Raw genomic sequence first — 12,629 nt, 5'->3', positions numbered from 1 at the left:
AAACACAAAGCGGATAATTATTACATGACAGTGAGCTTGACATGTGTTGTTTGTAAGATCTGGCGGCAAACTTTCCCCGCAATTATTTTCGATCCTGAAGGATTTTCCACTGGAAAATACTTGGTCTGATCCCAAAAATTCAGGCCATTTCACTGGTGTTGAAGACATAATTTTCCCTTTGTAGGGACTAGGCGAGATTCCATAAGTGTGGGTAGATCTATATTCTCATACTAAAACGGAGCGGTTATGTTACGACAAAATGCAGTTAACCTTATCAACACCTGCCCTAACACGTGCCGAAATTAAGTTCACACAGGTCACTCTTAAATGATTTTAACATCCAGGAAAATCACATTGAATTACTATTCTGTAGTTTTTATTTTGAACCTAATACTCCGTAATTCCTTCAATTTTGCCGAAATAATTTCTTTATTAACACGAAACATCACGGATTTGTGCCTCCACCTCCATGGAAATAAAATTGATGGAGAACTGCTGTTACTTATGAGATGGGAGACTCTGGTTCCCTCTCTTCTGCAAACAGTATACACGTGGCCTTCGACTAAATATGGATCCGTCTCCAGACGAACACGGAAGAAAACATGAAGAAAGGGTTACGTCATTTTTCAGAACTCAAAATGACGACACTCTGCACAAAGATATGTACAAAAAGATACAAAAGTTAAAAGCTAGAAAAGCAGCTGGTGTTGATAAGATTTCTGAAGATATAAAAAAGGTTATGGGTTGGGATATAACACCATACCAGAAACACTTATTTGATTGCTGTTTGCATGAAGGAGCTATACCAAATGAATGGAGAGTTGCAATAGTAGCTCCAGTGTGCAAGGGAAAGGGTGACAAACATAAAGCGAAATAATTACAGGCCAGTCAGCTTCACATGTGCTGTTTGTAAGCTGCGGGAAAGCATTCTTTCTTATTATATTAGATACGTTTGCGAAATTACTAACTGGTTTGATAGAAGGCAGTTCGGGTTTAGGAAAGGTTATTCTAGTGAGGCTCAACTTGTAAGATTTCAGCGGGATATAGCAGATATTTTAGATTCGGGAGTTCAAATGGACTGTATCGCTATTGACGTATCCAAAGCTTTTGACAGGGTAGATAACTGACGAAAATTAGGGCTATTGGACTAGACAAAAGAGTGGTTGAGTGGATGGCTAAATTTCTAGAAAATATAAATCAGAGAATTACAGTAGGTGAAGTGTTATCTTGTAATGATTAAGAGGGGAGTTCCACAAGGCAACATTATTGGACCTTTATGTTTTATTATGTACTAGCTGATGTACCTGTGCTTCGCTACGGGATTCTACATTGTATACAGAATTCTAGGTTAGGTAGTGTTCACGTTGTGAGCTCTTAACATTACCCTAGAAACGCGACGGCGAAGTCACCATACGTCTTTTCCCATATGAAGACTGGGTTAGGGAATTTTCATTGTAATGGTAGGCCCGCTTGCCTACCATCAGTCACAATCAGGTGGGGGAATTTTCATTATAATGGCAGACACCCGCCCTCCACCTGCCTTTTTACATCCTCAGAGAGACTGTCTTAGTGGTTTTCCAAATGAAATGAACATAGGTCATTGTGACGTCAGTAGGAATGGCGCAATTTAAAGCAATGCTTTCATATGAAATACTCGATCAAATAAAAGAAACACACATTTTCTCACTTTAAGCGCACAGTACTACGCTGTCGATCTAACAGTCCAAAGTTCCAGAGCTGGAATGACCAAGCCGCAGACAGCCGTGATCCGTGAACACTCTTTGTCTTTTTCGGTGGGGGGTGTCGAATTGTGGAGAGCCCCAGGACAAAAACTATGCCCTTTTACTAATCTATTTCCTAAAAGTACCCGATGAGTCGGAAAATCTCCATTCACTACACTGGCGGAGGAAAATCTATCTGACTTGGAGGCAAATGTTTCGTCCAAGCAAATGTAGAATTTAATAGAAATGAAGAGGAAGAAGCTTTTCTTAAGAAACGGCTCTTTTCAGGGTTGAATTTTGAGTTATTTAGTGAATTGTGGTGCTATAATTTGGAATAGGCCTAAATTGTAATTCTAGACCAGGTCATAAGTGAGCCTCTGCCTTATGTGTGCACACTGCTCATTCCAATCAGCGCGTCAGAGTAGGGATCGAATAGCTGGAATACTATGATGAACCAGTGTTATGTACCAGCAGTACCAGAAAATGTATGAACCAGAGGAATGGCATGCTAAAGAAGAAAGTTTTCTAACTCCCCAGCTATTTCCCGCCAATATTCAGTCAGGCTGTTATATTCGGTACGCAGGAGTAATCCCATCTATCGGAGTTAAGTGGCAGCATAAGAGACAAAGAACATCACAACAAACAATGGTCAATGTAATGTTATTGTTGATCAATGTTATGCGCTTTCGATGTTGTAGGCCTTCATATTCAGTTTTCTTCCGACTCTGAAATTCATTCTCGCTACCTTTTGTTATGTAGTAAGTTACTTTTCGATAGGACCAATAACATAGGTATTTAAAAATTAAATTTTAGGCGCTTTCCCCTAAACTAAAATTTCATTCTGGGTGAATAAAATTGTTTATAGATTAGACTGTAGTTTCTTATTCTCCGACTATATATCCCGATTTTCATTTAATTCTGCTGGCCCATTTTCTAGGGGCTAGGCGTTGATATGGACTTAGCAACAAAAATACAAATTCATGAATATCTGTGTTATCATAGACGGTGCGGTAAAAATTTATAAGACATAAATGATCGGGAATTGAATTCTATATAACTTTAGATATGTCGTGTTTATCGATAGGACCACTAATAATATAAATATTTGAGAATTACATTTTATGCCTTCCCCTAAACTACCATTTCACTAAGTGTGAATAAAATGATTTATAGCCTAGATTATAGTGACTCATCCCCCGACATTACATACCGATTTTCATTAAGTTCTCTTCAGCCGTTTTCTCGTGATGCGTGTACATACATACATACATACATACTGAACCCATGACCTTTGTGCCCTAAGAACATTATGTATAAATTAACAATTAAACTAAAAGCTGGATTCTTGATAGCATGGATTTGACACGTGACGAGGGGGTGATTACCTTCGGTCCCACGCTCTGGGGTACGTGACGTCAGCCACACGTGTCAACGGTGGAAGAATCTCAAGTCATTTTTGTGAACTATTTCAAAGCGCGTGTACATGGCGACCCAAGCCAAGTCAAAAAAATATAGTGCCTATCAAAGGGGGTCAATCATCTCACAAATCGAACCCGTAAAAATTTTAAATGTCCATGAACACTACCGCCAGAAATGTAGCAAGCATGTAGTCACTTTCAAAACTCTTGAAATTACAGTTTAGGTAAGTCAGAAAATTTATAGAAATTTTCTTGGCGGCAAAGGGAGAGATCCGAAGAGAGGGGGTAACTGCTATAAATATGAAGGGACGCCATGACGAAGTCTCCTTCTCCGGCATTTGTGATACAAAGCGGACGAAAAATTGTTGAGCTGCTCTGCGAAATCAAACAACGAAAGTAGACTGAGTTCAACTGCAGATTTCAGGCAGTGTGGCTAGGTCTTGACTCCGTGAGGAGATAGTTTTCTTGAGTGAAATAATTGTACCAGATAGGACGGTCAAAGTACTGAATAAATTCTAATGTGATTAAGTAATTCGTGTGCCGAAATAATTATAGTCCATCGTGTGCACCCAGCAAACAAGTGAAGGGTATTTTCTTTTTTTTATGCTTTATTCCAGGAAACCTGAAGAAACATAATGGTTTGTAAAGCCATGAATGTAAAAATGGCTAAATAAAATGCCAGGGTCGCAGGTGAGCCCTATGACGAACACTGGCGTAACTACATGAGGTAGGTGACTTTCCATCTTACTACCTCTTATATCTTGTCTCATGATCTCAAAAGGTGTATTTGAATGGGGATATACGACGCAGTGGTCACCCCTACTAAGTTTTGTAAATGTGAGAGTACGACTAAAAGAGTCATTTGTTTTATTTTCCACTTGGATAAAATTTTGAAGTCTTGCGAGTGCCGTATAATGTTGTAAAAAGTTATTGAACAGGGTTCCGAAGTGATATCACGTCCAATGTAGATCGTCATCCGTGTGAAGTGTACTGCCAATATTTTGTGATGTCAAATTAAGATGTTCATTCGACGTAAAATTTTCTGTCTGCAATTTGATGTTAATAATAATCCATGGTTACTCATTTTCAATCGAGTGGAAGCGCGCTGTCGGGTGAGAACCTAGGGTGATGAATTTGGTCACGGAGAGAAACGTTTTTCTAGGCCCATTTTAAACTGTGTCTGACTGACAATAAAAGATCTAGTAGAATGTTTCAGTCATTTCTCGTAAAAATTTAGTTATTAAATACGATCTCATTTATGTGAAGTTATTCATGATTAATGCATTGTGCCATATTAGACGTCGAGATTTCTAGTGAGGATTTTATTCTAGTTCTTTGTCGATGATAATTGTGGAGCTGGGAAACAGAGGTTAGTTTGTTGATATGAGATTTGCGAATCAGGTTGGACCTGTCATTGAAGCCGGGACATGGAGGCCCGAGGAATGTTTTATATGAGTTGAGATGAGATGTGCGAATCAGGTTAGAGTCCTGTCATTGAAGCCGGGACATGGAAGCCCGAGGAATGTTTTATATGAGTTGAGATGAGATGTGCGAATCAGGTTAGAGTCCTGTCATTATAATGTTGGGAATGGAAAGAAATTCATAGAAATCCATAGCGGTATTAATTGGCGACGCGTATAATTAGTGTGGGCATCTTGAAGCTTAATCTGTGCATTTTGTTGGTTAGAATATCGTATTTGTTTAATTATGTCGGCAGAGTTTAAAGAGAGCATTTTGAGAAGCCAGTCAACTGTGAGTAAACCAGGTGTTTCATGTAACTGCCAAGCGAACTTGGGGGACGTGAGGCCTCAGCGGGGATATAACGGGACAGGCGTGGAATTAAGATTGTATTGTATTTCTCGGCCAGGGAAAACGTTAAAATGCTGGATTTAGTTGAAATTCATAGCTGGTAATGATCTGAGTATTGTGAAATACTATAATTGGGGACGTAATGAACATTTGAAATCACGAACTTTGAGTATAAGGAACAGAGTAACCAAATTCAGGGTTATCCAAAATATAGAGCGATGGTTGTGATGATCGGTTTGTCTGTGAGGGGTGTGCAAAATTCATAATGGTATGACGAGAGATGACATCGTAATTATATGGCGAGTAGTTTAGTTTGTACGTAGATTATTAGGATATCCAAGTGTTAATAACGGTTAGGACTAGATTAGATTTTAAAAGTGTGAGATCACGAGACAAGATATATAACTGGACATGAATTATGTAACAATTCTTTTCCAGCCAGATAAACATCGCAATATTGAATTCACATCACAGCTGCGCAGAAATTTGTGAAGAAACCAGAGTCCGCGGAGATAAAATTTACTGTTCTTTAACATTTCGCTAAATCATTTAAATTTATTTAATTATTAAATTCAGTGAAACCGCATTTTGAAATAACTTTAATCAAGCGAATAACTTGGAGATGCATTCTGGAAATTTTAGTTTGTTTTCTGGGGAATATTAAAAAATAAAGTAACGATTAAAGGGACATATCCGAAGGAAATGGATTTTACTGCCACAAAGTTTGTGAGCATTGCTATTGTTGTAATTATTGAACTTTGGTTGATTGAGCAGTGAATGTGCTGGGGATTGTAAAGTGGAAACTTTGGTCATCAACCGATGTAACTTAATTGTGTTTAGCCTTCAGCCTAGAAACTTGGATGGTCAGGGGGTCATCAACCTCAGTGACTTAGATTAGGGCCATATGCCATTGTAGCATCATTTCCTTGCGGTCATCATCCACAATGACTTTAAAGTAACTTAGGAGATTAGATGTCGGTCCATGACATAGACGCAGGTCACATCGATTCAATTAAGGGTCCATGCCGTAGAACCACTGTGTGGCACACACCGATTGGACGGCCTTAATTATACCCAGAGTCCAGAGTTCGTGTTACGAGGGCTGGACCATAACGAATCACTATGATGGTACATGTGGTCTCACATGGAAGCCGAATTTAAGGATTTCCAGACTTTCCTTTCTTAAATGATTAATAATTGAGACAATGGTTTCTAGTATGAATGCCCATCAGGCAGTTACGTTAAAGTCTCACACCAGTGTTCTGACCATTATGTTAAAATGATTGTGGTGTCCAGTGGACACAATTGACTTCTATGATACCGTTGACATATTAAACGCTTCAAAATTTTCCTGAATAAATAGGAATCTTTTAAACAGACCTTTCATTCCAGTAGATAGATTAGAATTACTGAACCCTACCTTTACCTCAGCAAGTGACGAAGAACCCAATACGACCCAAGAGACAGATCTCAATGAGCTTTGCTGATAGGTAAGAAAGGTAGGTATCCCTCATTATGGACCCAAAGGGTTCAGTAAATACATACATACATACAGACAGACAGACAGACAGACAGACAGACAGACAGACAGACAGACAGACAGACAGACAGACAGACAGACAGACAGAAATTACGGAAAATTAAAAAGTGCATTTCCTTGTTACTGTGGACACGAATGATACATAAATACCATCCTTTTTAAATTCTGAGCAATGTACAGACAAAACTCTTATTTTACATATATAGATATAAATGATATGAGTAAATAGCTGGAGTCACAGATAAGGCTATTTGCTGATGATGTTTGTCTATTAATCCCTATGCTTTGACATAATTTCGCCCTGCCCTTCGAAGAAGGCATTTTGTGTTCACCCTGTATCAGATAAATGAAACCGCATTTGTATTGATTGTTTCAGAATGATACGTCTGATCATCTTACAGTAGTTTTAATGTTCTTTATAAGTCCCAGGCCTTCCCTCATTGCGTGGTTTTGAGACATATGCTACGGAGAGATACACTAGTCATCATCTGTTTTCGAATTTTTCACGGGAGCATTTCACACCAACTTATGACTCTCTTGCGCCATTCCATAAAGCACTTTATACTTGTTCAAACAGTATAACAAGTTCCTAAAACTGAACTTTATTACCAATTTGCACTTTCTCCGGACTGTTCTCACAAACTTCGAGAGAAGTACTGGTATTCATTAAAAGTTTCTCCAGCCACCATTTACTCCAGGGACACACAATTTGTGGCAATTCTTACCGTAAATCAGATCAAACAACCTTACATTCCCGAGTATGGAAAATGGGCTAAGATCGAGATCCCCTTCGTAAAGCAACATAGAATACCTCAGATAAAATGTCTTAGCCCAGCTACTTGAACTGCCGAGCTGAGTGTCTCAGACGGTAGGGAGTTGGCCTTTTGAGCCAAAGTTGACAGGTTCGATTCCGGCTCAGGCCGGTGACATTTAAAGATTCTCAAATACATCAGAATATTTACCAGCACGTAAAAGAAATCCTGCGGGACAATATTCAGGTACCATGGTGTCTGTATTAAAGGAGTTAAAGGGTTATTTATTTATTTATTTATTTATTTATTTATTTATTTATTTATTTATTTATTTATTTATTTATTTATTTATTTATAGAACTATATGTGAGCTACGAATATACAAGCTACATGACTTTTATGTTCTGAGACACACTTTTTCTTTACATGCTCGTCGAATGTTTTTCAACCTCAGGTTTCTCCTCCGCCCTTGTTCCGCCAATATGTCCCGCGGTTTAACATGTTGATTCTCAGGATTATCCCTCAATTCCTCTCGGCTGGTTTTATACCACCTTCACACAGCCTTGCGTGTACCTCTGTCAGTCAGCGGGGTATTCCATTCCTCTACGAATATCTCCCTGGATACATCCTCTTCGGGTGTTCGTAAAAGTTCGAGCTCTTCTTCCTGATTGCGATGATCATCTTTTCAATCCTCGCTATAATTCCTTGTTGGACCTCAGATGGTAGTGGTGATTATTTTATGAAGAAGAACAACAGAGCAACCATCCTTTCTGAGTCTGACATTTCCAAGATACAGGCAAATAAGGGCACGCAGAGTTGCCAGATCTTACGGTTTTTCGTAATGATATGGTTTTTCTGGCTATTATTCCGTTGGACGTTTTCATTTTCCCCGTACGACTGTTCCTTCCATTTTTTCAAGCCATAGATTGAATGTTGAAATACACTTGTTTTCAAAGAATATTCAAGTAATTAACATAGCCCCTACTCTTCAATGAAATAATATTCTTTGAAAACAATTGTATATCAAATCACAGCCTTCGTGATGAACAGGCCGTACTGTAGCTCCATTGACGTCACGCAAAGTGGCGAACTGTTTCCTCCGCCTGACCCGTGTAATCCAAGGACATGATACGTCTGTACCTTGTAATTATGAAATATTCACAAAGGTTGTATTAATATTACAGGTGAGATCGCTAACACCTGTAATCGCATCATAACTCGTAAACCAGGTATATGTAATTTTAGAAGTAGGTTTCTAGTGCGATCTACGCGGGCAAAGCTTGAGTATTTTACTCGTCGATGTAGCCAACAAATAATTCTTGTGCATTAATACAAACACGGAGACAACAAACGTACAACAACTACAATAATGCTAATAATAATAATAATAATAATTATTATTATTATTATTATTATTATTATTATTATTATTATTATTATTATTATTATTATTATTTTACCGGAGGTACACCTTCTCTGTGCATTTGAACTGAGCGCCTTTTAGAAGGCCATCTGTGTTATCAAGGTGAAACTATGTATGAGAATAAGTTTGGACCTTTAATCTTCAGATGTCTCTACTCTCGACTTATGTGCCCCCTCTGGCGGGAGGACGGATAATTAATTTTAAGGGAATTTAACAGTGTCTACTTTGGTAAACCTTGTACGTTTGTAAATTGATTTTATGTGCTTAAGTTATCAGTACTACACGGCTTCCTTCTTCCTGAAGTTGTCGACCAATCAGAAACTTTTGTAGACATTTTTGTTGCCAATTAAAATTGGGGGTGTGTACAGGCATTCTGCCTAGAGAGTACTGAAACTTTCCCCTCTGCTATAAAAGCTGGGAGCTTTTCGGCAATGTTGTCTTCTTCTTCGCTCAAGTCTAGAGTGCCTACGGTGTTACTGGAGGCAGGGGCAGCCTTGCCCGTCGTCGAAAGGCCCACCAGCTCAAGGTAATGGCAGACATCTTTTAAATATGTGATAGCTCCAGAAAGTTAACTTGAGGGGAAGGTTTCAGAATTCATTCTTAATGTAAATCTCTAAAGTTCAATATCACCTCTTAGATGTAAACATTCAGGCGGGTCTAAGGTCTCTCTTCAAATCCCTGCTGGGAAATATGTAACTTAGGGAATAAAGAGTGTCCACTCTCATTCAACTTGGTATGAGGGTGACTATGTTTTTCTAAGGCTCTAAATTTTCAACACTATTTTGGAACTTAATATTTCTCCATCTAGTCACCCTTTGTAGTATAGGTTTAGCCTCTGTAACTTCGGGCCTTAAGCCCATATAGGATTTTAGCTGTTTTTCAAAGTGAACGAGTATGTCGAAAGGAGTGCAATTGCTTCCCCTCCTAGCAGTTTGTTCATGGCGAATTTTCTTAAACCTTTTATCTTTCAGTACACGTAGGCCATTTAGTATGGGCAATTATTGCTCCTGTTTACTTTCTAATTATTTATAGACAATTGTGGATCAGACTGTCGAGCAGAAATGACAGTAAACACTGTTTTCAAAGTGATCTAATGTAAACATTTCGATAAGAAACTTGTGCCTTTGAGAGGCCGGACTGTAGTAGATTTTGGAGCTCAGTCTCCTAAGGTGTAAATGAGTGGAGCAATTATGCTCCTTGAAATAATGTACATTTAGAGCCACCGTGCTCATTATGTTGTAAGTTATTGTATTGAAAACCTTGTCAATTGTAACTAAATTTTGACTTTAAGTCATTGTTGTGATCAGAGCTGAGGAGCTCATCGTTATTTCCACTTATCTGTTATTTGTTGCTGTTCCTTCAGATTATTTATCAAACTCTAAAACTCAGAAAAAAAAGAAATGACAGAAATAAAATTTCAAATTTCAGTGTTTTAAATTATGCTTCCATCTTTCTTCTTTCCAACCATTCACGCCCGCACCTTCTTACACCTCTGCAATGCACAATTTTTCAGTAATAATAATAATAATAATAATAATAATAATAATAATAGACTACCTCCATACCTCTAGATGGCCATAAATAAAGAAGCCTTCTGGTTGGTTGGTTGGTTGGTTGGTTGGTTGGTTGGTTGGTTGGTTGGTTGGTTGGTTGGTTGGTTGGTTGGTTGGTTGGTTGGTTGGTTGGTTGGTTGGTTGGTTGGTTGGTTGGTTGGTTGGTTGGTTGGTTGGTTGGTTGGTTGGTTGGTTGGTTGGTTGGTTGGTTGGTTGGTTGGTTGGTTGGTTGGTTGGTTGGTTGGTTGGTTGGTTGGTTGGTTGGTTGGTTGGTTGGTTGGTTGGTTGGTTGGTTGGTTGGTTGGTTGGTTGGTTGGTTGGTTGGTTGGTTGGTTGGTTGGTTGGTTGGTTGGTTGGTTGGTTGGTTGGTTGGTTGGTTGGTTGGTTGGTTGGTTGGTTGGTTGGTTGGTTGGTTGGTTGGTTGGTTGGTTGGTTGGTTGGTTGGTTGGTTGGTTGGTTGGTTGGTTGGTTGGTTGGTTGGTTGGTTGGTTGGTTGGTTGGTTGGTTGGTTGGTTGGTTGGTTGGTTGGTTGGTTGGTTGGTTGGTTGGTTGGTTGGTTGGTTGGTTGGTTGGTTGGTTGGTTGGTTGGTTGGTTGGTTGGTTGGTTGGTTGGTTGGTTGGTTGGTTGGTTGGTTGGTTGGTTGGTTGGTTGGTTGGTTGGTTGGTTGGTTGGTTGGTTGGTTGGTTGGTTGGTTGGTTGGTTGGTTGGTTGGTTGGTTGGTTGGTTGGTTGGTTGGTTGGTTGGTTGGTTGGTTGGTTGGTTGGTTGGTTGGTTGGTTGGTTGGTTGGTTGGTTGGTTGGTTGGTTGGTTGGTTGGTTGGTTGGTTGGTTGGTTGGTTGGTTGGTTGGTTGGTTGGTTGGTTGGTTGGTTGGTTGGTTGGTTGGTTGGTTGGTTGGTTGGTTGGTTGGTTGGTTGGTTGGTTGGTTGGTTGGTTGGTTGGTTGGTTGGTTGGTTGGTTGGTTGGTTGGTTGGTTGGTTGGTTGGTTGGTTGGTTGGTTGGTTGGTTGGTTGGTTGGTTGGTTGGTTGGTTGGTTGGTTGGTTGGTTGGTTGGTTGGTTGGTTGGTTGGTTGGTTGGTTGGTTGGTTGGTTGGTTGGTTGGTTGGTTGGTTGGTTGGTTGGTTGGTTGGTTGGTTGGTTGGTTGGTTGGTTGGTTGGTTGGTTGGTTGGTTGGTTGGTTGGTTGGTTGGTTGGTTGGTTGGTTGGTTGGTTGGTTGGTTGGTTGGTTGGTTGGTTGGTTGGTTGGTTGGTTGGTTGGTTGGTTGGTTGGTTGGTTGGTTGGTTGGTTGGTTGGTTGGTTGGTTGGTTGGTTGGTTGGTTGGTTGGTTGGTTGGTTGGTTGGTTGGTTGGTTGGTTGGTTGGTTGGTTGGTTGGTTGGTTGGTTGGTTGGTTGGTTGGTTGGTTGGTTGGTTGGTTGGTTGGTTGGTTGGTTGGTTGGTTGGTTGGTTGGTTGGTTGGTTGGTTGGTTGGTTGGTTGGTTGGTTGGTTGGTTGGTTGGTTGGTTGGTTGGTTGGTTGGTTGGTTGGTTGGTTGGTTGGTTGGTTGGTTGGTTGGTTGGTTGGTTGGTTGGTTGGTTGGTTGGTTGGTTGGTTGGTTGGTTGGTTGGTTGGTTGGTTGGTTGGTTGGTTGGTTGGTTGGTTGGTTGGTTGGTTGGTTGGTTGGTTGGTTGGTTGGTTGGTTGGTTGGTTGGTTGGTTGGTTGGTTGGTTGGTTGGTTGGTTGGTTGGTTGGTTGGTTGGTTGGTTGGTTGGTTGGTTGGTTGGTTGGTTGGTTGGTTGGTTGGTTGGTTGGTTGGTTGGTTGGTTGGTTGGTTGGTTGGTTGGTTGGTTGGTTGGTTGGTTGGTTGGTTGGTTGGTTGGTTGGTTGGTTGGTTGGTTGGTTGGTTGGTTGGTTGGTTGGTTGGTTGGTTGGTTGGTTGGTTGGTTGGTTGGTTGGTTGGTTGGTTGGTTGGTTGGTTGGTTGGTTGGTTGGTTGGTTGGTTGGTTGGTTGGTTGGTTGGTTGGTTGGTTGGTTGGTTGGTTGGTTGGTTGGTTGGTTGGTTGGTTGGTTGGTTGGTTGGTTGGTTGGTTGGTTGGTTGGTTGGTTGGTTGGTTGGTTGGTTGGTTGGTTGGTTGGTTGGTTGGTTGGTTGGTTGGTTGGTTGGTTGGTTGGTTGGTTGGTTGGTTAAGATTTTCCTGAATCCCATTCTTCCACACAGACGTTTGTATCAGTTTTTGTTCAGGAATAGTCTTTGTTTTCCCAAATATTAATGCAATAACCAGCAAGTTCTGTTAGTTACTTCCCGCATTCACGAAAATTGCCGAGGAAATGTTTTACTCGCATTAATTTTGTGCAGAAAAGGCAGCGCGTACGCAATATTATTAACCGAAGAAGTAACCATATGTAGGTTCAATTGGTTACTGTCCACTTTGATGC

General features: G+C 40.2%; 1 protein-coding gene across 1 annotated transcript; it reads right to left on the bottom strand.

Annotated features, from left to right (window-relative positions):
- Positions 1–11,441: 11,441 nt before the first annotated feature.
- LOC137501033 (cell surface glycoprotein 1-like) lies at positions 11,442–12,344 on the bottom strand (the record flags this gene model as incomplete). The annotated part of the gene is made up of 1 exon (XM_068227893.1): positions 11,442–12,344. A coding segment is annotated over one exon (903 nt), but the record flags the coding sequence as incomplete, so codon positions are not given.
- Between the last annotated feature and the right edge of the window lie 285 nt (positions 12,345–12,629).

Source organism: Anabrus simplex, chromosome 1 (genome assembly GCF_040414725.1).
Source record: "Anabrus simplex isolate iqAnaSimp1 chromosome 1, ASM4041472v1, whole genome shotgun sequence".
In the NCBI taxonomy this organism is placed as follows: Eukaryota; Metazoa; Arthropoda; class Insecta; order Orthoptera; family Tettigoniidae; genus Anabrus; species Anabrus simplex.
Note: the sequence above shows the minus strand (reverse complement) of the source record. Positions and strands in the feature narration are given on the sequence as shown.